The following is a 26,422-nucleotide window of genomic DNA, read 5'->3' as shown; positions in this document are numbered from 1 at the left end:
TTTTGGGTTCAGTACAAGTTAAGCTCAATCAACAGCAGGGATGTAGCTAGTGGGGTGAAAGATGGTAATGATTCTAGGGGCCTACAGGTCCAGAAGGGCCCCACAACAAATTCTAAGCTGTATTTTTTATAGTAAAGGGGCCCAGAGCAATATTCAGTCAGGGGGGCCAGAATACCTTGCTACAGCCCTGATCGACAGCATTTGTGACATAATGTTGATTACTACCACAAATATTTATTTTGACTTATCCCCCCTTTACTTAAAAAAAAAAAAAAAAAAAAAAGCAAAAATCGAGGTAGTTACAAGTGAATGGGGCCAATTTTTGGGAGGGGTTAAAGGCAGAAATGTGAAACTTATAATTATAGTAAATTATTCTTATGTTGAAAAGTTGTTTATTATTTGAGCTGTCAAGTTGTTTCAATAGTCATTTTAAGATAATTTTAGGGTTTATGGTGTTACATCGTCTTGGAATCAGAGTTGTCAAACACAGTAAAGGTTTGTAATCTTTTTTAGGGGTGGGATCCTTTTCTGTATATCACTGCCCCCATCGCTGCGCCATAATGTGGCAGCAAGTTTCAGCTAATCGTGGCCCATTCGGCCCATCTGGTTCTCCCGAAGTGCGTCGGCCCACCGGGAAAATGCACGGTATGCCAGATTACCAATCCAGCCCTGCTGCTATTTTATGTGCTGTACTCCAGCTATAACTATTTTAAACAGCATTTTGCTAATTAATAAGCCTGCAGCTTTTACGAGCTCATATTAAGAGAGACTACATGGAATATTTGTACTTTTAAAAATGCATTTGTTACATCGTAGGATAATTGAAAGCATAAAGGTGATTAAAAGTCCATGGACACATTATGAGTCATAATCTATCAATATTCCTTTAATCTAACCTTCTCTAATGAATGTGCTGCACTGTGCATTTAGTAAAATGAGGGGTAATAAAAAGACAGGAAAGGAAGCACAGCTTCTGTCTGAACATGTTCAAAGATCCAGCTTTACACAAAGACAGGACAGGGCGGTATTGAAGAGGAAAAGAGCTTGCCGTACACTCTTATGATCCACTCTGCCTCAGAGGACACTGGCTATGGAATAATGGAGAAAATGTATATATAGATGGGAAAGCTCTGTCTATATATCATTTCGAGACATTATACCCACCAGTCACATGTTATATATGTCATGTGGCACTATTACAATATGTAAAAGTTGATGTCATCATTAATAACTGTAAGGAGCAATAGCCCTTTACTTTCACAGGAAAGGCCTGTGAGAAATGTGGTGACATGATAGACATCCTCTTGCCACACCTTTTCTCGGAAGTCACCAGATAATGATGATGTAAGAATTCTGCATCCTCTGTACTGTGTAAAGATTCATGGATTATAACATGTAAACAACTGTGTCTGCAGATTCTTAGAGGCTTTTCCTTTGTTTATAACATTGGTTTAACAATGATGGGTCCCCCTTATTCTGACACAGAACATTTTTCTTTTGCCTGTTTCCACTATAGTACAGTACAGACACAACAGTATAATTTTCCACTGTGAGACAGTAAGTAATAAACTGTACTGAAAAACTCTGGGCATTTGCTCTAGAATTTGATGGAGAAATATAAAGAATAAACGAGTTAGTGTTACCCCTAATGTTAAACCATATAGTTTATCCAATAATGTTACATTAATATTAATGTTAAGAACCAGTAAGTAAGTCTAGGCAGTCTTATTAAAAGGTGCACTCAGTAATTTTTTGTTCATGTTGTGCTGGCCAATTTGATAGTCATCTTAGACTCAGTATGGTAGAACCAAATGTCTCAGTTCCTTCCTGAGCTGAAGTCTTTTAAAAAATGTATCTTCGAAATGTTTTTTTCATCCTAATTTATTTTCTCTCTTCAAAAAAAAGGAATGCGGTACCAACCTTGGCCACCAGGTGCCACTATCAGTAAACAAGTAATCTTATTTCACCTTAAACATTTCATTTTGTTAAGCTGGGTGGAAAGATTTGTTAATTTGATACAATTATATTTAAAAACATAGTTCCTTAAAAGTCTCTCAATCTCTGAAATTATCTCCCCTTATATCTCCATTGCAGTCGTCCGGTTGAATGTGTGTTTAGTCTTCTGATTCTGACTCGTGTATTAACATTACCATGAACCCCTAACACCCGAGAATGAATCAAGTTGCTAAACTACTAATAATTAAAACCATTATATTTAAAATTAGACCATATTTTTTATAAAATATATATTTTAATAAAAATCTTCCCCCCGGCAGAACCCGGGGAGCGATACTCTAGGTTATTCCTCACCCCTCACTAATTTGTTTGGGATGAGCATTTTACATAGGCGTAACTGTCTAGATCATGTTTAGACAGACCAACAATATTTGTATATTTATTTGACATTCTTCATCTGGAACTCTTCACATCTGCAGTAGACAGTGTTTCAAAAGCATAGAAAAACTTGTTATATTAATATATATATTATTATTATAATAGAATTTCACCATAACATTCTGCACATGACATATAGCAACAGAGAAAGCATTACAAACATAAGATTACATGTTTACTGATGGTGGCACCTGGTGGCCAAGATTGGTACTGCATTCCTTTTTTTGAAGAGAGAAAAAAATTGGAAAAAAAAATTAAGAGAGAAAACTATTTTGAAGAGAGAGAAAAAGCGGTTCAGGGCTTCCGTAGTTTTGAGCCACCATGCTCCCCTGGAGGCTTTCTTAGGAAACAACACGTGCTTCTGTCATCGCACTTGTCGGAGAATTGTGGGAGGTTATGTAAAACCATGATGGCGGCGGCCTGTGTGAGAACTCTCGGTAAGGTCGGCCGGCTAGTTTTAAATACACCGACATGCAGTTTAACCAACTCTGCAGCTGTTGTACCGAGAATCTATCTGCGGTGCAATGGAAGGGCTTACGGTACAGGCGGTGCTGGGTTTAGGTCAAGACTTCAGCTTCATGCGCCGGTGCGTGGCAGCGGCAGAGTCCTGGGATGTGCTTTCCTGCTCGGTGGTGGCTTCGGTTTGTACCAGACCATCAAATTCACGATTCAGCGTCACCTTGCAGAGGAACAGACAAATGTAATTTATTAATTTGTGCATTGAAGGTTTCCACTAAGAATAGTCGTGTGTCATGCATGAGAGTCTTACATTTTGGGAAAAGTTCAGTATAAATGAATGTCACTTTTAGCACGTGTTATTTGCTCAAGATTACCACATTGTTTGCACATTTTGCCTTTGTATTAATATGAACTTAATTTGACTAGGCACCCGAGCTGGGTACAGATCTGAAGTTGACTCTGTATCAGTATAAGACTTGTCCGTTCTGCAGCAAAGTGCGAGCCTTCCTGGATTATCATGGTCTGCAATATGAAATCGTGGAGGTCAATCCAGTTATGCGACAGGAGATTAAGTGGTCCATGTACAGAAAAGTTCCCATCCTGGTGGTGGACGAGACAGTGGTATGTTTGTACCTATGAATTGGAAGTATTTTATGTTGATTGACGTGACAAAGCTTAAGCTCATTATGCTTCCATCTTTTTTTTAATTTTTCAACAGCAACTCAATGACTCTTCTGTAATTATTAGTGCATTGAAGACATACCTCGTCACCAAGTGAGTATCATATGCATGTTGTCTTATAAATTAGAATTCCTTTGATTTCCAGGTGATTTTTATTATGACGGGATGTAAATCTGCACCTTTAATTATTTGGTATGAGTATTCTATTTATTTGGAAGATGTTTTTATGTTCTGCAAACTATGATGACATTTTACTTTGATGGTTCCCCCAAGTATTGGAGAGATTTCTTGAAATGACCTTACTGACAGTAGTGCGATATTTAAAAAAAAAATTTATCCCCTTTTCTCCCAATTTTGGAATGCCCAATTCTCACTACTTCGTAAGACCTCATGGTGGCATGGTTACTCACCTCAATCCGGGTGGCGGAAGACAAGTGTCAGTTGCCTCCACTTCTGAGGCAGTCAATCCGCACATCTTATCATGTGGCTCGTTGTGCATGACACCACGGAGACTCCCAGCATGTGGAGGCTCATGCTACTCTCCGCAATCCACGCACAACTTACCACGTGTCCCATTGAGAGTGAGAACCACAAATGGCGACCACAAGGAGGTTACCCAATGTGACTCTACCCTCCCTAGCAACTGGGCCAATTTGGTTGCTTTGGAGACATGGATGGAGTCAGTCGGCACACCCTGGATTTGAACTCGCAACTCCCATGAAAACAAGGCTGTTGGGTACATTCTTACAGTATCTTCACTGGCAGTAAATGTCCCAGATCACATATAATTTTCACAACTCATGTTTTCTAGAGTTTTTTTTTTGTCACTGAAAGTGCTTTGGAAAGATGCATTTTCTCATCAATGGATTAAACCAAAACACTTCAAAGAACAGTAAAACCCTTCTATTCTAAGTCTATTCCTCACAGCCTCATTTTCAGTCCTGTCAAAAGTTAAACATGGTGCTACTCTAAATAAGCTCTGTAGAGACTGAACCTTCCAGCACTGGGTTCATTTTAATGCTAGTCACTTAGTTAAGACAGCATTTGTTAGGCAAATACATGTAAATATAAAAGCTTATCTAGAAAGGATACTTTAAAAAAAAAAAAAACATTTTAAAGGAATATTCCGGGTTCGATGCAAGTTAAGGTCAATCGACAGCATTTGTGGCATAATGTTGATTACAGCAAAAATGTATTTTGACTCATCCCTCTTCTTTAAAAAAAGCAAATATGGAGGTTACAGTGAGGCACTTGGAGGGTTTAAAAGGCAGAAAGCCTTTTATAAAAGCACTTGCATTAATTATTCTGTTAAAACACATGTATTATTTGAGCTGTAAAGTTGTTTAAATGTTTGGGTTTGTGGCAAGGAAGTTGTAAAATTGGCCATAGCTTTACACAGAAATATTAGTAAGCAATGTTATCACACAAAAATGTTAACACACATTTTGTTTACGTCTTGTGACTATAATTTTGAAATAGTGAGTATTTTAACATTTGCAGATTGGCCCCATTCACTTCCATTTAAAAGCACCTTACTGTAGGGATCGAGTCGAAATAATTTTTTTGTGATTATCAACATTATGCCACAAATGCTGTCGATTGAGCTTAACTTGTATTAAACCCAGAATCTTACTTTAAGAATTTTAAGATTGCTTGTTCACTACCTGTTTTAGGGAGAGAACCATATCTCAGATTCTTGCTTTCTATCCTGAGATGAAGTCAAAGAATGACAGCGGGAAAGACGTGGCTGAGTTTGGCAACAAGTACTGGGTCATGGTGAATGATGCGGATGCTGATCATCTGTATCCTGAAAAAATATCCAGAAAGTAAAGGAAAAAAGTCATGTCTTTGTTTTTATTTACCTTATTAATTTACCTTGCCTTAAGATAACTTGCATATTATTTAGTTTGTATTAACTTTAAGAAACTTGGTCCATGTCTTATTAATGCTTTTTGCTCAGAGAGGAGATTAAATGGCGGACATGGGCAGATGATTGGCTGGTGCACCTAATTTCCCCTAATGTTTACCGCACGCCAACCGAAGCCCTCGCTTCCTTTGACTACATAGTACGAGAGGGCAAATTTGGCACATTTGAAGGCTTCTTTGCCAAGTACTTTGGAGCTGCTGCTATGTGGATCATTTCAAAGAGACTGAAAAAAAGGTACGTTTCACTTTTGTGTTTGCTGTGTACTACTTTGGGCTTTGTGTACTAGTTTTGCCATTGAAATTTAATTTCCTCTTAACCTATTACTATTCAGACACAATCTGCAAGATGATGTAAGACAGGATCTATACAAGGCTGTTAATGATTGGGTGGCAGCTATTGGAAAAAACAGGAAGTTCATGGGAGGAGATCAACCCAACCTTGCAGATCTTGTATGTGTTTATCTACCAGTTAGTCTAAAATTATATATATATTATATATGACATTCTAATGGTCTTATTTTCTTTTATATCATTTTAATTGTGTTTTCACCACAGGCCGTGTTTGGTGTTCTGAGGGTTATGGAAGGCCTCGAGGCTTTTGATGATATGATAGAACATACTAAGGTGAAGAACTGGTACCAGCGTATGCAGAAGGTCACACACTATAATCAGTGTTTGTGACATTGCTGCACCAACTCAGTGCACTTAAAACCACTGCACAAGTCAACAAAAGAACGATGCAATCTAATGGTATCATACTCCTTTTGCAACAAGAACATGATAATCTGAGGATTTTTCTTTCAGCAATTAAACTGGCATCTTTGTCGAGAGGTTACTTTGCTTGGACTATAACTTCGGAAACAAGAATGTGTTTAATTTAAAGAGATTAACAAAATTAAGTGCACAAAATACCATATTCCTGTTTTTGTTTTTTGTTTTTCTTTTCATTGTTTTTTGCTTGAACCAGAATACTGGATTTTTCCTGCTGTGCTTTACAGTTGAAATGATAGTTGTGCAACCTGAACCAAATGCTAGTTAAGCTAAAAACATGCTCATGATGATACAGACTCTGTGGACAGAGTCCATTTTAGATGGATTGTTGTGATTTATTTCTTGTAAATCGGCTGACCTCCTTGGCTAATATGGCTGTTGCTCTCTTCACTTATTAATGTCTGAATTTTACTGATTCAAAGGTTAATAAGAGATAATATCAATTTTTCAACAAAAGATGATTAATTTATTTCTTGCATATTTTGGGATTTCTCTTCTAAATACCTCCCAGAACTTCCTTCTGTTAGGTTAAAGTGCTGTCACTCTCATCAGATGAGCTCAGCTCTGATAGATCATTGTAGATGCCTATGTCTACCTCAATTTGAATTACGATTCCACTGCTTATAAACTTTCAAACTGAGTTTGACCTTCAGATGTATGGTTTCCTAGACACAAAAAAACAACATGTTAATGGCTACTTTTGGTTCTCAAGGGGGTTAACTTAACTGCTAGTCTTGTAATTGATTAATGGTTATTTGTAGGTTGCTTCAAGACTATAGTGTCAATTGAACCAGTAACATTGCCTATGCATCATATTGAAAAAATAAATGAAAATAACACTGAAAGAAAATCATGCACTATGTAATTTTTTATGCGTGTTGTTTTGGACTTACACTGACACTTAATGGTGTGGATGCAGCATCATTCATTATTCAAACGCAATAGTTTTCAGTTACTGAAGCCTTTTTAGAAATTCAATATTCAGTCAACCCTTATTAGTTTAATCCATGAGTGAATGTATCCAATAACAGAGCGGTTACTAAGATTAAAGAAATAATTAACTTAAAAATGAAAATTCTCCCATAATTTACTCACTCTTATGCCATCCCAGATGTGTATGACTTTCTTTCTTCAGCTGACCTAAAATGAAAATTTTTAGAAGAATATCTCAGCTCTTTTGGTCCTTACAATGCAAGTGAATGGGTGCCCAAAATTTTGACTCTGCTTTAACTTTCACATTCTTCTTGAGTTTTTGGTGATTCATTCTTCATACATAAGTACCCTACCCTACCGGGCAAAGAGAAGAATTTCTAGCAAAAATTTACTTATTAATATTGATCTGTTCCTCACCCACACCTATCATATCACTTCTGAAGGTATGTATTTAACCACTGGAGTCTTATGGATTACTTTTATGCTGCCTTAATGTGCTTTTTGGATCGTCAAAATGTTGGCACTTGCGTTGTATTACAGAGCTGCAGAAGAGAGTCATACACATCTGGTATGCATGAGTGTGAGTAAATGATGAGAGAATTTTCATTTTTGGTGTGAACTATCCCTTTAAGACAGTAGTGTTCGGCTGGTCATGTGATTCTGACATGGCAGCCCTCATGTGCTGCCACCCTCCATGTATATAAAACAGCTTTTATAAGGTTACTGATGTGACAGAAGTCATCGTCTGGTGTGAGTGGACATGATTTATTTATTTCTTGAATACATTTTTTTAACAAGGAACAATTAACTGAGTGCACTTTTAATCGTAAATTTTAGATTTCAAGTATTCCAAAAACAAATAAGTGTAATGGATACATGTCAGAGCAGTTTGGCCATTGTATGAAACATTTTGACAATTAAATAATAGAAAACAAGTCATACATACATTATAGTTTCCAAAGCATCAGATATTTCTTTCTGATTTAGTTTTCAGTGGTTTTAAAAGCATACATATCATGAAACCCCTGGTTTAATCAAACGTTTTAAGTACATTGCTATTACCATAATGTGTCTGGGCATTTTACTTTTATAATTCCCATTATTCTGAATGGTAATTCTCATTAAAACTCGTGTTGTTTAAAGTCATACTGGTAAAGTGAGTCAAAATATATTCTACCAATAGAGATCGCTAATGTGACGTCATCGTGACGTTTTACCAGTGGTGAACGCAAAGCATTTTGGGAATCCGCGGCACAAACAGAAGGCGCCAGACTTGATTGCATGGAGGGAAGAACGCAGTGTTCAAGGTGCCGTCTACCTGCTGTGTTATAAACTGCAATAGTCGTTCTCACGATAGAAGTGGCATAAAGCTTAAGAACGGAAAATCCTTCTATCGTTTTCCAGCGTGGAAAAATAATAGTACAAGCCATGTTTCAGAGGTGACAAAAAGGTGACGAATGGCATGGATAGCAGCAGTAAGGAGGCCCAAGATTACCTACGATAACACTCCACCACACATGATTGTGTGTTCAAAGCATTTTCACAAAGGTAAGTTACAATTACTCTCTGTAAATGTTATTTTGTGAGCAAATAACCAGCGTGTTTTGTTTGATTTAACCAGACCATTAGATTTGACGTTAAGCCAATGTTAACTGTTAACTAGCATGAAATGGCTAGAAAATTAGCTTAAGTTACCAATGTACAAAAGCATAACGTTAATCAGTTTTAAATGTTGTATATCTAGGCTACATAACAATTTATTTGGCGACTGTGTTGGAGTGTGATCCTGTCTGGGCCCCTTCTCTGTACCTCGGCCATACTGAGGTCAAAGCTACGAACACAGACCGGTTCAAGCGTTTTAGGAGAAGAGCGATGAGGTTACAACAACAGCAAGCAACCCCCATCGCTAGGCACTGACAACACTGGTCCTGAGGCTGAGTTGGAAGCTCACATAAATCAACCTCCATCGCCAAGCACTGACCACACTGGTCCTGAGGCTGAGGATAATGGATAATGCAGCACCTTTATACCAGGTAAATATTAAAAGAATACAATATATGTTGCCCCCTGTGTATATCTAATCTGGATTACTTTGGAATAAAGGTTGTGATATGACACAATTTATTTTTATTGTTACTGTCAGACAACACTACACCTGCAACTGAGATGGAAGGTCCCATGAATCCACCCCCATCGCCGGGCACAGTTCACACCGGTCATGAGACTGAGTTGAATGAAGCAGCACATTTGTTCCTAGGTAAATATTGGTAACAGACGCAAGTAGACCAGAGACCAGCGTGCCAGTGATAAGCAGAACACCGAGAACTGTGGCTTTCTTCAGAAGCTCTTGCCTGTAGACCTAGTGTTAGCGGACCGTGGATTTGATATTAAAGAAAGTGTTGCCCTTGTGAAAGGGTGCTACAAAAGATGTGGAACAGACCAGGAAGTTAGCTCATGTCAGGATCCACGTGGAGCGAGTGATAGGGTGTATGCACTCTAAGTTTAACATATTAAATGACACAATACGCCTGGGATTTGTGGTGCCTTGTGAGGGGGAGGATAAGACTTTGCTGGATAAAATTGTGGTTGTGTGCTGTGCTTTGACCAATATGTGTCCAAGTATTGTTGTGAAGCTGTCATGTTAGAATTATACACCATGCTCACATCTAATATGTAAATATGTTGTTGTTGATTTTTTTCAAAAGATTTTGTAATGTCACTTCTCACATGTAATGATTTTTAGCCATCTCTGTAAATAAAATACACAAAGACTGAATGAAATTCTGCCTCCTTTATCTGTATTAAGGAAGAATTGTGCAAAATCAGTGTTATTTTGTTGCAAACACAATTACATAACTTAAATAGTAGTAACAACCAACTTAATTTCAGTTTCTTTACATATTTAACATAATACATTTAGATGAAGACATTTATAAAGAGTCCATAGAAAAGACAACTGGAAATGTATGAGGTAGGTTGTGGGTGATAAGTCACAGACATGTGCAAGCATCACATTGCCATAACTCTTCTTTGACTGGACACAAATATAAGTAAACACTTTGCAGTTTGAATGATGTCCTCCTATGAACAAAATGACGCAGTATGTTTTTATGTTTCCACTGTTCGATCGCGCCCGCGTGAGGAGTGACGTGCTTAAAACATTAGCATACCGTTGAACAGACGAGTTTTCTGCCCCACTTTTACAATCTCCAGGTCCTGGACCCATCCATCTGTAGAAGACCTGGGCCTGCTGCAGCGACTTGAAGCTTACTGAAAACTTTGTGTGTGTATGCACTAACATTTAATATCATATAGTTGTATATATATATATATGGGTGCTGAAAGTTGGGCAACAGGTTGACATCCCCTGACCAGTCACTATGCTCCTAAGGATACAGTCCTTTGATTCCCTTTATTTTCTCGTCATACCTCGTCTTTGCATTAGGATTTAGTTTTAGGCGGTATGGTCCCACAATGTTTTCTTTAGACCGCTGCATTTTGTAGGTTTATAGTCTGTTTTTCACGCTTTTTATTATTTTCATGCCAGAACACTAGCCTGCTATGCGATGCCAGCCCATGTAAACTGGCCAAACATACCCATAATTATTTGCGTTTTGATGAGTTGGTCACATGTCTTAGCAATCTCTATATGGAAAAATCTTTATATGAACAAAACTATTTTCAGTTTCTAATAAATTCAAGATCACATCATCACACACGGTTTGAACGCTGATTCTTCCTTTTCGTATATTGTATTTATAATAAAAAAAGAAGTACCAGCGAACCTGATGGAGATTTATTTTGATATATATTTCGAACCTGAGGGAGGTGCAAGATCATCCTGAACATAACAACGCGTCGTTACCTTAGAAACAGAATACGCTTAATTTAACTGGTCGTTAAACACGATTCTGAAATATTTTTCGCTGAAGTTTCGAATCAGCCAATGATATACGATATAGACGTTTGGAGGCGGGACTTACGTCGTCAGACGCGTCTCTGATTGGAGGCTATTGTTGTCCATGCGAGAGTCTACCGGGTGTAACTTGCAAACATCATTTCACAGGGGACGCAACGCTGTTTTGAGGTTAGTGGCTACATTTTATTCGCATAAAATTAATAGTTTTTAAAAGTACATAAAGAAATTTGTCAATGCACTTCGAATCAATTGACATGAACTGGACGTTTAAATTATCAAAAGCGTGAACAAAGGATTAAGAGAACAGGCATAGACGTGACTGAGGAAAACTAGTCCTTCTGTCTGTCTGTCTGTCTGTCTATCTATCTATATGAATCCTAACACACCTATTAAAAAATCCTACAAGTTTATGACACACTGCTGCTTGTGAATTTTGTCGGACTCCTTAAACAAATCAAATAAAGACTCCAGGTACAGTCCCATTGAATCGAAGGGATGAAAACACGGTCGTCCTCTCCACCCGTCCATGTTCATGTCCCTGACTCAACATCTGTACATGTTCACCTGAAGAAAAGTTCACAAAAATGTCCAGCAGTGCCACCCAGCCAGGTCAGTCTTCAGGCCCTCTGTTATTCCAGTCTACATCTACATTATTGGATTTACTTTGTCCTAAAATGTCCTGAAATGACTCATTCACAAACCTTTCTTCAGCAAGGAAAAGGGAGCCATTTACGATCCACTGCCAGTGTGAAGGTGCGAGCTCCCTGGGTTCCACCTGGAAAGGTATCTAGACGAAAGGAACACAAGTGGGAGGTTTGCTTAGTCTTATTCACTATTATTTCCCAGCACATACAACAACTAAAACAGCTCTAAGTGAGTAATTATAACTCTGAATAATTGGATTTGTTTGACCAAATGTATCATCAGGGGGCGACACGCTGTTTGGAGATCATACCGGGACCGGCCACTGACCATTCCTCGCCTCCTCTGAGGCTCACTGATTTGTCCAGTGAAGAGGATGATGCAAGAGGAGTAATTGCCAACATACCCAAATATGAGCGTCAGATTGAAAATCTTATGTCAGAGGTTGACTTTATAAGAAGTGAGGTATGGATGGCAAATTATTAAGACTAATTAGATTGTCTGCCCAGAATTCACTCATGGTTTGACTAAGTATTTAATGTTGAAGTTAGTGACATGGTGGGTTTTAAAAAGTTCATGAAATGCTCTTTTGTTTTTTTGTTTTAAAATAGTTTTATTATCTTCCCTGGGGTCCAATGTTATTTTAATCATAATTTAATAATATATGATAATTTTCCACCCTGGCTCTCTGTCTGAAATGCTTGGTTTTGGCTTAAGTGCTTCCTTAAAACTTCAGTGTAAATGCCTACTGTTATGATTGGCTAACATCGTGCAGATCCTCAAATACAGCCAAATTTGAGTCTCAATCAGAAGAGAATGAACAAGCTCCGCAATAATACTATGCTAAATTTTAGAGTATACACATTATGCACATCTAACACATTGCATCTGAATATATTAAATAGTCATGACATTTGAAATATTTATGAATGGAATTGTTTATTTACTGTTTTGCGATTGGGTCCAAGTGTCCTATCCTTCAATAACTGTTTCTTTGCAATGCTGAATCATTTTTAGACTGGTTCAGAAGCCATTCACACTGATATGAGCCAAAAAACCATACAATCCATGCTAAAATACACTGAAGACATCCACATGACACATATTCATAGTCCAAAGCACGATGTGAACTAGATGCACACACACAGAGTTTCTATTATCATCCTGCACTGAAATGCACATTGAAAGAATCACAAATCAAAATAGTGCAGATGGGTCCCCTTTGGTGTTCAGGAGTAGTTAGGCCAAACTGTCATGCTCTCTGCGTTCGAACAGAGCACCAGTGGGTGGGGTCAAGCATGTTATGATGTAAAGTAGGCATTGATGTTTTTTCGCTGTAGAAGCAATCATGAATTAATGAGCCCCTAGTAATGTATGGAAGTCACGGAAGTAGAGAATGAGGCATTTTTGCAGCTTGATTTCAATAAATGCTTTTATTTAATTGGGGATTACGTTTTGAGTTCTGAAATATACAGTATGTTGTTATAGTAGACTGACCTCTTATATGTCAAAATATAAAAATTTGATTCCTCATGACCTGACCCCTTTAAATGATAAAAGGCTCTTCATGGACACTCTATAGGTAAAGTTACGTCAAACAGAGGACCAGTTGAAGCACCAGTCACAGCAGTTGAGTGCCTGTCACTGTTTGATTGACCAACATGATGAAAAACTAGAGGAAGGCAATAAGGACTTGAGAAGGTCAAAGCATGAGAATTCTGATCTCCGGAGCACTGTGGATGGGGCACATGGCGAGCCTGGTAAATTAAGGTACAGTATTATACTTCCAGGTTTATTTGTCACATTAGCTTTTGGACAGTGGACTGCTCTGAAGTAAATTATATTGAACGTCTTTTAAATGTTCTCTATGTTGACAGGTCAGAAACAGAACCTCCACACCAGGAGATAGAAACTCTGCTTAGGAAACTGGTGGAGGCTGAGATAGATGGCCAAGCTGCAGTCAAACAAGTGGCGGATCTCAGGGAAACCATGGGCAAACTTAGGAAGGTAGAAAGATGGCAAAACTGTGCAATTTTTTTTATATAGCTCATGTCAGTAACTGGCTTGATATTTATGGCTAGATCCTTTTGAAAAGGACTGAAATACCTGTAAACCCCTGAAATCTTATTGCATGGGTAAAAAAATGTGTTTAGGACAAAAAACAGTCAAAGACTTATTCTGATCAGCTGGGTCGGCAACATGAGCTACTAGAACAGAAGTTTGGCACCTTTGAAGAGACAAACCGCACTCTCCGACGACTTCTGAGAGTGCAGCATGGACAGGAGGTACAAAACAGTTACTGCACACATACTGACTTTGTTTGTCATCTTTTATTTTAGATATTAGTCCTGCAGTATTGTGTATATGCTATAGACCAATGTGTTTTTATGAATAATGTTTTGTTTTGTCCATTATTTGTGCCATAGACAGATGCGCTACGGAGGTCTGATGAGAGGGAGATACTATTGAGGAAACTAGCTGATTCTGAGGCTAAAAAAAGGGTTTGTAATCTAACACCTACATTTTTTGTGTGCTTGATTATAATTGTGTATATCCGGGGCTGTAGCTAATGGGGTGAAAGGTGGTAACGATTCTACAGGCCCACTGGTCCAAGGTGGCCCACAACAAATTTTAAACTGTATTGTTTTATATTAAATGGGCCCAGGCAATATACAGTCAGAGGGCCCAGAATCCCTTGCTGTGGCCCTGTGTATATCCATAATTTGTTAGTATATTGGTTTGGAATTTAATTGATGTATAATTGTAAATAGTATCCTAGAGGTCGACCGAAATACACAGGTGTCTCTTATTTTGAAACTATTGAGACTTGCCTCTTTTACAATGCTCTATGTGTAAGTATATACCAAATTAAGCTTTTTATAGCCTATATATTTCAACAGATGAAGGGTTTCGTGAATAGATATTTCATCAGATGAGGTTTAATGAGGAATAAGGTTAATTATTATCCACAACATATGAAGTTGGAGACACATTATATGTGCTGACGGGGCTCACATTTTTCACATTTATCTTTGCATGCCCTTGCTTCAATTTTGAAAAATTGGTTCTCTAATCAAAATAAAAAGTAAATTGAAGTGAGGAAAAAAATATGGGTGAAAATTGTCAATGATGAAAGATTTAGATTCAGCAAATCCCCATGAGGGATCAGTGATTGTTTTTTTATTTCACCTTTAGAGGCTGCTTTTATACTTTAATACCAAGATGTTCTAACTGTATAATTCTCCAGCACCAGACACAGAGGAATTTGGAGAAATAATAATAATATATTTTTTACAAAACAATCGGTATGGATTTTGTTATAGTTCCATAAAGTAAGTATCGGCACCAATTAATATGTAAAACAGATACATCTGTCTACCTCTATAGTATACCTACATCTGTGTATTGTGAGCAAAGCTTAATATGCATATAGGGATGTTGCATAATGCTTGAATGCAGAGATTTTAGTTTTAGTCATGGTCAGAAATTCCTTGATAAAGGGACAATTCACCCAAAAAATTTTAATTCTCATTATTTACTCACCCTCATGCCATTCCAGATGTGTATGAGTTTCTTCAACAGAACACAAAGACCTTTGAAACTCCAAACATCATATAAAGGCAGCATAGAAGTAATCCATACAACTCCAGTGGTTTAATAAATGTCTTCTGAAACGATTTCTCGTTTCCATTTCTCATCATGAAATCCTTTTATATTATAAATCTCAACTTAAACTTTTCAGAAGCTGAAAGTGGAGATTTATAGTAAAAAATTACTTAAATATTAATTATATAATTACTGTAAAATATTGATATTTCTCGAGCTTGAAAGTTCTGGTCACCATTCAATTGCATTGTATGGACCTACAGAGCTAAAATATTCTTCTAAAAAAACTTTTTATGTAGAAGAAAGAAAGTCATACACATCTGGGATGGCATGAAAGTGAGTAAATGAAGAGAGAATTTAAATTTTTGGGTGAACTATCCCTTTAATAGGATTATTAGTTATTCTCACATTCCCTTTTAGAAACTTGAGACTAAACTCAACAACAAGGAAAGGGAGGCCAATCAGCTAGCGAACAATTTGGAAACAGAAAAGGTAATAATGATTTCCACTTCCCAATTCTCTTTACTTTTATATTAACTTGCATAAAAAATGTCCACAGCATGTTACTTCTATTTTTCTCTTAATAGTGTATTCGTGTTTAGTAAATTTGCAACATTGTTGATGCTAGCCTTATATTCAGGAGTTTTTTTCAAAAAGGTGTTTTGTGATGAGTGCTAACTTTGTTGCCTCAGGACCATCTGAGAGGTAACGGAGAGCTTTCCAAGGTTCTTGAATCCACCCGTAGTCGTCTGCAGATCCAGCTGCATAAGAAAGAGGCTGAAAATAACCAGCTGGAGGCTCAGATCCAAGTAAGCTGATATTGCATGTCTAGCCAAACTGTAATTAGCTTTTACAAACTGTAAAATCTTAAAGCTCTATCTTTTTCCAAGATTTAAGGTTTTCATTTAAATCATTGTTGTGGTATGTCATACAGAGATGGGTATCACAAATCATGAGGCCCAGAGTACTACCTGCCGTAATATAAAACCAAACAAAACATGAAAATAAGTTGTTCTCCTGTGCTATGGCTCAGAGGCTGGAGAGCACGGTGCAGCAACAGCAGGTGGAGGTTCAGGGTCTGCTGGAGCAGATGAGAGAGTTGAAGCAGCACTGTGAAGGGGACAGAGACATCCACAAACAGGTCTTGGAGGACCAGAGAAAACGTGCTGAGCAAAGCGTGAATACAGCAGCCCAGCTCTCTACACAACTCCTGGAGAAGGTATGGAAGTGCAAGAGGCCAAATTTACTAGATGCTCTTCTGTTCTCTGGTTATGGATACCTAGATTTCTTTGAATTATGAGGCACTAATTGGAAAAATATTTCTTACCAAGAAATACTGTGACGGCACCTTTGTACGGTTATAGTATCAAATAGTAATATCATGGAACTTTGATATACAGTTGAAGTCAGAAGTTTACATACGCTTGGGTTGAATTCATAAATTTTTTAACCACTCTACATATTTAAAATTAGAAAACTATAGTTTTGGCAAGTCGTTTAGCACATCTACTTTGTGCATGACACAAGTAATTGTTCCAACAATTCTTTACAGACAGATAGTTTCACTTTTAATTACCTATATCACAATTTCAGTGGGTCAGAAGTTTACATACACTTTAATACACAAGTTAACTGTGCCTTTAAGTAGCTTGAAAAATTCCAGAAAATGATGTCAAGCCTTTAGAAATTTTGCTTCTGAAAGGAGGTGTACTGAATTGGAGGTGTACCTGTGGATGTATTTTAAGGCCTACCTTCAAACTCCTTGCCTCTTTACTTGACATAATGGGAAAATTGAAAGAAATCAGTCAAGACCTCAAAAAAAAAAAAAGATTCTGCTCAGGAAGGAGACGCATTCTGTCTCCTAGAGATGAATGTAGTTTGGTGCAAAAAGTGCAAATCAATCCAAGAGCTATAGCAAAGGACCTTGTGAAGATGCTGGAGGAAATAGGTTGACAAGTATCTACATCCACATTAAAAGGAGTCTTATATTGAAATAAACTGAAAGGCTGCTCAGCTAGGAAGAAGCCACTGCTCCAAAACTGCCATAAAAAGCCGGACTACAGTTTGCAAGTGCATCTTACTTTTTGGAAAAATGTCCTCTGGTCTAATTAAACAAAAATGTAACTGTTTGGCCATAATTACCATCGTTATGTTTGGAGGAAAAAGGGTGAGGCTTGCAAGCCGAAAAACACCATCCCAACCGTGAAGCATGGGGGTGGCAGCATCATGGTGCTTTGCTGCAGGAGGGACTGGTGCACTTCACAAAATAAATGGCATCATGAGGAAGGAAAATTTTGTGAATACACTGAAGCAAAATATCAAGACATCAGCCAGGAAGTTAAAGCTCGGTCGCAAATGGTTCTTCCATATGGACAGTGACCTCAAGCATATCTCCAAAATTGTGGCAAAATGGCTTAAGAACCACAAAGTCAAGGTATTGGAGTGGCCATCACAAAGCTCTGACCTCAATCCGATAAAGCTACTTTGACTTAAATGCACATCAAGTATTTTGAGTTTGCTATTCACAAAAACATCTGCCACGCCTTGCAAAAAATATATTTTAGAAGACCTATGATCAAGAATTGTTGCTTTGCATAAAGCTGGAAAGGGTTACAAAGTTATCTTGAGGAGCTTAGATATTCATCTGTCTACAGTTAGACACATTTTCTATAAATGGAGATGATTTAGTAATGTAGCTACTCTCCCTAAATGTGGCTGTCCAGCCAAATGACTCAAAGGGCACACCACAGAATGCTCAAATAGGTAAAGACATGAAGTAATCATTGGAACTGGTTAACATCTCGGTTCACGAGTCTACTTGTGTGCTTCAGTCAGAGGATCCATGTGCAGATGGTTTATTAGAATCCAACAAAGTAGGAGGTGAAACATTACAGGGCAAAATCCAAAAGCATATAGAGTTAGACGGTAAAGAGTCCAGAACCACAGATCCAAACAAACAGAAAAGGCGAGCATGAGAGTATACAAACTATATCTCACATCACTAAACTGAATTAACTTCCTTTATACTGGCAAATATCAAGTGACATCCAAGTCCTAGTACTCTTGTGAGAGCGACCTCTGGTGGTTTGGGGTTGCATCAGCGTCCATTGGCATGACTCTACTATACGGAAAACATTAAACAGCCATGGAGTTCATGGCAGGACCCCACAAAGCAAGCTGCTGCTTTCCAACAAAAACTTTGACTGAAGTTGAAAAAAGTGTGTGCTGGCAAGGAGGCCTACAAACCTGACACGAGTTCTGTCTGGAAGAATGGGCCAAAATTCCAGCAACTTATTGTGAGAAGCTTGTGGAAGGCTACCCAAACCGTTTGACCTAAGTTAAACAATTTAAAGAACATACTACCAAATACTAACAAAAGTAGTATGTAAACTTCTGACCCACTGGGAATGTGATGAAAAAAATAAGAGCTGCAATAAATTATTCTCTCTACTATTATTCTGACATTTCACATTCTTAAAATAAAGTAGTGATCCTAAATGACCTATGACATGAAATGTTTTCTACGATTAAATGTCAGTAATTGAATTAAAACAATAAAACTGAGTTAAAAATGTATTTGGTTAAGGTGTATGTAAACGTCTGACTTAAGGGGCAGTGGTGGCTCAGCGGTTAAGGCTCTGGGTTACTGATCAGAAGGTCGTGGGTTCAAGCCCCAACACCACCAAGACACCACTGTTGGGCCCTTGAGCAAGGCCCTTGAACCTATCTGCTCCAGGGGCTCGTATCATGGCTGACCCTGCACTCTGACCCCAGCTTAGCTGGGATATGTGAAAAATAAATAATTTCACCATGTATATGCAGAAATGTATGTATAATGTGTGACAATTGGTCAAATTAAATTAAATTAAATTAATTAAATTAAATTAAATTAAATTAAATTAAATTAAGCTGTAAATGTAGTGAATCTGAATGATCAGTGATCACCATTTATAGTTTTTACTCTATATTTAGTACTTAAAACATTGGACTACCATGGTACTCTGCCCAAATAATGTGGTAATACCATGGCACCTTTCGTCAGTGTAATTAATCTGAAGAGGTGATTTTTATTTTTATGTTTGCCTGTATGTGCAGTGTGAAATATTTTTGATGTTTTTGTGTCATCCTCTCAGGGGACTCTGTTAGCAGAGGCGCTCTCTTCTGCTGAAGAGCTTAGGCAGCGTTACTCCAAACAGAACAAAGAGAAGAGCAAACTCGAGCTGGAGATCACCACATTAAACAAGTCAGTGACTCACTTTTATCCATTTGCTTTAAGCTCAGACTAGTCTTGGTCTATAATTTATTATTTTAATGTGAATTATGGACTGGTTCTGACTAATTTATTGCAGTGGGGCCTGTACTGTTGACAAATTCTCTTTCTACTTATTTTTCCCTCAATTCCTCTGTTAATAAAAAGTCCTGCTTTTAAAATATTAATGACTGACAATCATATTAAAGTAAAAAAGCTTAATTGTTTTATTTAAAGGGATAGTTCACCCAAAAATGAAAGTTTTCTCATAATTTTGACTTTCTTCTGCTGAACACAAACAACGATTTTTAGAAGAATATCTCAGCTCTGATGGTCCTCACAATGCAAGTGAATGGTGACCAACTTTAAGCTCCAAAGGACATAAAGGCACCATAAAAGTAATCCATAAGACACCAGTGGTTAAATCCATGTCTTCAGAAGCGATATGATAGGTGTGGTTGAGAAACATAAATATTTAGGTCTTTTTTTACTATCAATCTCCAATTTCACATTCTTTAGGGGCCAAGTCCCGAAGGGGCTAGCCCCTATTGTATCCAGTAGTATTATTATTATTATGGCTGGGAGTCTATGGCAGCCCTATGAACCATACATAGGAAAATGATGAAATTTGGCACACTGATAGGGGTGGGCATAAATGGCCACTATACCAAATTTGTATAGCATACTCTATAGCACCACCACCAGTTCAAAAATTAACTTTTCTTTTGAACCGTTTGTTCTAGACACAATTCTTTTTTTGTCCGATTACTCTCATCCTGATGATTCAAATGCACCCACACATTAAAACTCTGATCATTACAGAGGCCGCCATATTTTATTATGATGTTTACCTTTCAAGCTTTGTCCGATTTATTCAAACGATGGCTCTAAATAATCTCCAGACTGAGCTGCATAGAACTGACCAGAAATAATTTGTATTTGTTCTACCATTCAGAAATGATGCCAATAAGAATTTAACAAGGACAACCTGAAAATGCATTTGAGGTGGTATCTCGGCAACCCTTTGCCCTAGTGAGGCAATATTTGGAATGCTTCATCAGGACCAGTAACATGTAATGTTTGGTGACAGCGCCACATATGGGTAAAAAAAATTCAAAATTGGCAAATTTTGCATGTAACTTTTGAAACGTTTGTCCTAAAATTATGAGTTTGGTGTCTTTGGATTCCTTGGGTCATGAGGATTACAATTATTCCAACATCAGCCATGTAACCTCTCCGGCATTTCGAATTTTATGAAAAAGTAATGTATATTTAAAATGCTTTGTTTGATTTTAATGAAAATTTGAAGAGGTCTTTGACATCATGTCCTGAGGGTACGTAGACTGTTTGGAGATAGCACCACATAGTGGTCAAAATCTATATATAATCTGCTGATCTCTGGCTTGGAACTTTTGAGCTGTGTCAACTGAATGGCCAAGCGGTTATTGCATTGGAACACAAATCAAAAGGTTGTGAGTTTGAGTCTAGGAAAGAGCGGTTTTAAAATTTGTATTTCTGTTTCTCTTCGAGTCTTCATATTGTGCTTACTACAATGCAGACTGTACTTTATAGCATAATTCCTGCTCCAATAATAATAAAAAAAATTACTTTCTCAGAAATAGTTGTATACTCTCAAACATGATTGCATCTTTGACGTCAGTAAGACTTGTCAATTGTGGGGTGCAGTGGTTAGAGCTCTGGGCTTCAGTTCAAAGGACTGGGTGAACCCCAGCTTGCTACCCACTTCAGCTGGTGTAAACGTTGTGACTTTTTTGTGTCTGACCTCTTTGCATTGTGCTTAGGGCAGGGCTTTGTTTTTGTTGATTTGCATTATTTGTGCATATTGCCACCTACTGGGCAGGGAGGATAATTTATAGTTAAAACAGACTAAAAATGTATCTGTTTTTCACCCACACCTATCACATCGCTTCTGAACATACTGTAACTTCTACTGAGCTGAAATATTATTTTAAGAATCGTTTGTGTTCAGCAGAAGAAAGTTAAGTCATGCACATCTGGGATGGCATGAGGGTGAGTAAATGATTAGATAATTCAAATTTTTGGGTAAACTATCCCTTTAATGGAACTCTAATGGACCCCTATGCAGTATCATGATGATGGTATGGTCTATTCTCATTGCAGCCGGCTCAGTGAGTTGACTAATCAGCTGCACAGTTGTGAGGAGAAGTCCTGTGCTGAGAGAGAGGGGCTTCTCAGCCGTCTGCACTCCCTCACCTCAGAGACCACATCAACCAAACTGGAGAACCAGAGACTCAAGGCAATAATTATATTATGTTGTGATATCTGTCAAGATTTTGTATTTCACACAAAATGATTCAAAATCTACACTGTTCCAAAACTAGTCAGTTTTATCTGCATCATAGTCAGTCTTCCAACCTGCACTCTAAAAGGGTGGAAGTATATTTACCTGTAAGAGACTGAAAGTCCACATCATGTGCGCAATTCGCTACAGGACATAAGATACCTTCTTTTGGCCAAAATCTATGGCAGCATCGCAGGTTTGCTTTGTGGAGAAGGCAATCCCAGGGTGCGTTGCGAGTTTGATCTAATTCAAAATTGACTATTTTCCCAACATGTGTGTGTTTTATATATCTTTATGCTTATAAGAGATGATAGCTTGGCAACATGCTAACATTAAATTCTGTTGGAATCAGTAGTAAGTCAAGTGTCCCATGCACTTCACATGAGGAGTGTTCAACTATTAATTTTTATGGTTTATTTGGCATGTCTCCTCTATTAGACTACTCTGTCAACTACAGAAGACAGATTGTCTTTGTTTCAGTCTGAGGTGAAACAGCTGAAGATCTCTCTCAAAGACTTTGAGAGTCTGGTAGAGGGTTACAAGAGCCAGGTGCGTTCAACATACTGTCCTTCCAGCTCATGAAAATCTGTCTTCATTCAGGTTCAGTACATTAACCTCTCAAAATGCTTGCAGCTGCAAAAGACACGCCTGGAGTCTGAGGAATATTCATTAAGGCTGGAGCTGGCAGAGGAGGCGGCACGGAGTGACCGTGCAGAGGTGGAGAGAGAGGTGGAACAGGGCCGCAAGCAGCTCCAGGTCAGGCTAAAGGAGCTGGAGATGCTGCAAGATGCTCTGAAATGCTCTGAGGAGCAGCTCAGGGAGGCCAGAGAGAACATGCACATCCAGGATAGGAGAAATGCAGAGCAGAACAGCACTCATTCTGAACTCAGGATCAAGGTAAAGTTTACTGAGACCACATGTGCATTAAAGACCCCATGGAATTGTTGATGAGTGCAATGTTTTTGTCCTGTGTTGATATATTTTCTATTGAAACAGAATATTTGGGGAGGTCATGATGAAGGACTTGTCCCTTTTCATTTTAAATAGCCAGTAGGCTGTTTTTACATTACAGCCAAGAATCTATTTGCTAGTCGTTTACAGGTGGTATTAGGGCTGGGCGATTAATCACGTTTTATTTTGAACTATGATTTCGGCTTCCAACAATTATGAAAACAAGATATTCGATATAAAACGATTATTGTGCCAATGAAACACCCCGATGTTATGTCTTTAAAGCATCCTTTATTAAAGTTCAAATAATAAGGAAGCCGGTTATGAAAATAAACTCAGAAACTGGCATTTCTCTGTGCGGTCAGCGCCTTGTCCTACGGGTTGCCTGAAGTGACTGGGGGAGAGATTGAATCGTCTCCCGGCTGATGCTCACTCTACTGCAGGGACACTTGTCTCTCGCGTGCATTTGATGCAGCTAGAATGTAACGTGATGGCTTACAACGTAGTGAATCATAATATATGTCACGTTCACTGCGTCTTATCATAAAGAAAAGCTAATAGATCTGCTGCTGTCTAGTGTGTCATTATAATAATCAAACAATCTTAACAAGAACATAAGAAAACACTCACTGCAGTTGACTGGGTAACTTTAGTAGCTTTTAAAATGTATTAAATCTATTATAATCATACAGTAAAGACCAGTAGTAATGTTGCATTTCATTCTGAATGTTTATTTGAATACTTGAAACTGCTTTTAAAGCAGTTAAAAAAAGCATTGAATTTTCTTTATTTTTAATCTATTTCTATTCATTGCTGTTTTTTTTACTGTTATTTTATTACTGACCGTTTACTAGTCTTGAATACTTAAGAACTTGAAACCATTCTTCCATAATTAACAATAAGTAGTTAGTGTTATTATTTGTTGTGGTTTTAAAGCTGGTATTGAGAATCGTCACATTTCTCTACCGACTCCTGAAATTTTGGTATCGTGAGAATGTATAGCCTTTATTGTACATGTAAATCTTGCTGCAATAACATTAAAATGTTGATCTCATTCTATAGAAGTGTGAACATCCCTGCTGTTAATGATGGCGATGAAGTCTTTTCTTTTTTTGACTACCATACGTAACATAAAATAATTATCATGTGACAATAGTCTCCTCCCCTACCCAGTGCAGTTTACATTTCAAGTTCAAGGAAATCCACTGTTAAAAAGACAATAATAATAAAAAAGTTAATAAATCCACGAGTAATCATGTTAAATAATCAGTATGATCTCAGTATTGACCAAAATAATCGAGCCCTAGGTGGCATTAGAGGGAGGAACATTTGGTCCATTTCATGGAATAGAAAGATAAAAATATAAATGTGTCTATGTGCATCTGCTAAAAGATTCATGCGTTTAATGTCTTACATGTTACACCACAAATAATAGAATGAAATCAGGCTGTTTTATTATTATTTATTATGTGTCATTTATTTGTATTTAGATGGAGCAGCAGAGTTGTCAGATAGAGACAGTCCAAGAGAAGAACTTGTTTTTGCTTGAAGAAAACACTCAGCTGAAACACACTGTGGAGAACATGGAAAGGTCTGGAGCACATCCACTGTATTATTAATATGGAAACTCTGCAGTTTACTATGAAAAAGACACCTACTACATACAACAAATCACAGCAATTCTTTCCCTTAGTTCCTTGGCAGTATTTCAACCATGTCACTTTTCTATATCATGCAGGAAGTTGGAAGAGGTGAGCACTCAGAACAGGGATCTGCTTCAGCTTATTGCCAAGCGTGAAGAGACAATCCACAACATACAGCTGCGTCTCGAGGAGAAGACGCAAGAGTGTGACTCCCATTTCAAACAAGCAGAGCAGGCTAGGGAGGAGGCCCAGAGACAGGTCCTGACTATTTCTGTTGCATGTTTTGTTTTTTTGTACTTTGGGCTTTAGTAAGCTCCTTTACATACTAGGAATTTAGTACAGGTTTGTGGAATATTCTAGTGACTTGTTTGACTCTTACTTGCAGGGTTCCCACACTTTTTGGCCAAATGAATTTCCATGATTTTTCTATGACCTTTATAATAACTGAATGTCATTTTATAGAGACCTAGCTTGGATTTCAATTTGTATGTCAGGTACCAATCTTTTTAAATAATAGATTTCACTCTAGTAGACTTCACAAAGAAATAAAATATTTAAAAATGGGTCATGATATACTCGTTCTCATTATTTTATCTTCTCTGAGGTCCACTAATAATGTTTTTTCTTTTCTCTCAACAAAATGGTCATAATTTAGTAATATGATCATCCACCCTGTCTCTGGCCCTCTGCCAGAAAAAAAATTGGTTTTGGCCTCAGCATCTCCTTTAAACTTCAACGTAAACGGCCACTGTTATGATTGGCTAACATCATGCAGCCCCTAAAATACAGCCATATTTGAAAGTCAAGTCAGAATAAAAAAGCTCCACAATATTATAAAAGTAAAACTAAATTTGAGGGTTTAAATAACGCACATCCAACACATTGCATCCGAATAGCTTAAACTGTTCACTCAAACACATCAGCACCATAAACATTCAAACAGTCGTTTTGCGATTTGATCCAAGGGTTATTAACTGCTCCTTTTCAATGCTTGAATCATATTATGACTGGTCCACAAGCAATCCACGCTGATACGAGCGAAAAAAAAAACCATATACGCATATACGTAGTCCAAAGCATTGTGAAACAAGATGCACACACATACAGTATCACCCTGCACTGATGCGCACATCGCCGGAAAGGTGTCAAGACATCCATCTAGTGCATACTTGCATAAACCAACAATAAAAAAATAATGCAGATGGGTTGCATCTTGATTCAGTTGAGTTCTGAAATTTGCATTTTATTTATAGAATGACCACATATACATGAAGGAATATTTTATTCCTCATGACACCACTTTTAGAAAAATAAATAAATAAATCCAGCCCTGGAAATTCCCAATTTTGCTATTCCCTGACAGGAACCCTGTACTTTATACTAAGTTACAATTGATGTCAAACTTAGCTTGTTTGTTCACAGATGGACCAGAGCCTAGAGCGGATGTTGTCCAAAGAACGGTCAGCTCAGTCCAAAAAGCTGGAGTTAGAGACCAAGCTGAGCCTGGCTAAAAATGAGCTGGGTCAGCTACGCCGCAGCAAAGATGATGTGAGTAGTCTCGGAAAGACTGTGACCTCTAAAACATCCCATTACACGACACTAAAGTGTCACAAGGAAATATTCTGAAAATAGTTAGGATTACACTATCGATCCAGTAAAATCCTGTAGAAAAGTTGTCAGTGTTGTGGCAAAGAGCTTATGATTGTTTTTTTTTTCTTAGATGGAGAAGCGATTTCAGTGCAAACTTCAAGATATGAAGAACCAGTTAGAGCAGATGAACAGCACCAATTTCAGCTTGAAGAACTATGTTCACTACCTTAAGGCCTCATACACCAATGTATTTGGAGACTCCGCAATAACAAGTTCACTGAACATCCATATCTAAAGTGTGTCTGAGAATCATAAATGAACCATTTCTTTAATGT

General features: G+C 37.7%; 2 protein-coding genes and 1 long non-coding RNA gene across 3 annotated transcripts; all 3 read left to right on the top strand.

Moving 5' to 3' along the window:
* The first annotated feature begins 2,575 nt into the window (after positions 1–2,575).
* LOC127620656 (prostaglandin E synthase 2-like) lies at positions 2,576–7,074 on the top strand. Its single transcript, XM_052093863.1, has 8 exons — positions 2,576–2,601; positions 2,740–3,094; positions 3,280–3,474; positions 3,572–3,627; positions 5,208–5,360; positions 5,495–5,695; positions 5,793–5,910; positions 6,016–7,074. The coding sequence occupies exons 1-8, from the start codon at positions 2,576–2,578 to the stop codon at positions 6,139–6,141; spliced, it is 1,230 nt and encodes a 409-aa protein (XP_051949823.1). The 3' UTR covers positions 6,142–7,074.
* A 1,352-nt stretch (positions 7,075–8,426) lies between these two features.
* On the top strand, positions 8,427–9,934 carry LOC127621447 (uncharacterized). Its single transcript, XR_007967858.1, has 3 exons — positions 8,427–8,712; positions 8,909–9,197; positions 9,308–9,934. It is a non-coding gene; the product is annotated as an uncharacterized LOC127621447 (long non-coding RNA).
* Positions 9,935–11,216: 1,282 nt separating this feature from the next.
* On the top strand, positions 11,217–26,390 carry LOC127620894 (outer dense fiber protein 2-like). Its single transcript, XM_052094235.1, has 18 exons — positions 11,217–11,692; positions 11,795–11,896; positions 12,011–12,190; positions 13,308–13,495; positions 13,603–13,732; positions 13,879–14,010; positions 14,152–14,226; positions 15,752–15,823; positions 16,024–16,140; positions 16,365–16,550; positions 19,465–19,574; positions 21,723–21,858; positions 22,342–22,452; positions 22,537–22,800; positions 24,345–24,445; positions 24,593–24,755; positions 25,920–26,045; positions 26,218–26,390. The coding sequence occupies exons 1-18, from the start codon at positions 11,579–11,581 to the stop codon at positions 26,380–26,382; spliced, it is 2,472 nt and encodes an 823-aa protein (XP_051950195.1). The 5' UTR covers positions 11,217–11,578; the 3' UTR covers positions 26,383–26,390.
* The last annotated feature ends 32 nt before the right edge of the window (positions 26,391–26,422 follow it).

The sequence above is a fragment of the Xyrauchen texanus genome, chromosome 27 (genome assembly GCF_025860055.1).
Source record: "Xyrauchen texanus isolate HMW12.3.18 chromosome 27, RBS_HiC_50CHRs, whole genome shotgun sequence".
Lineage (NCBI taxonomy): Eukaryota > Metazoa > Chordata > Actinopteri > Cypriniformes > Catostomidae > Xyrauchen > Xyrauchen texanus.
The sequence above is the reverse complement of the archived record's forward strand: the minus strand, read 5'-3'. Positions and strand labels throughout refer to the sequence as shown.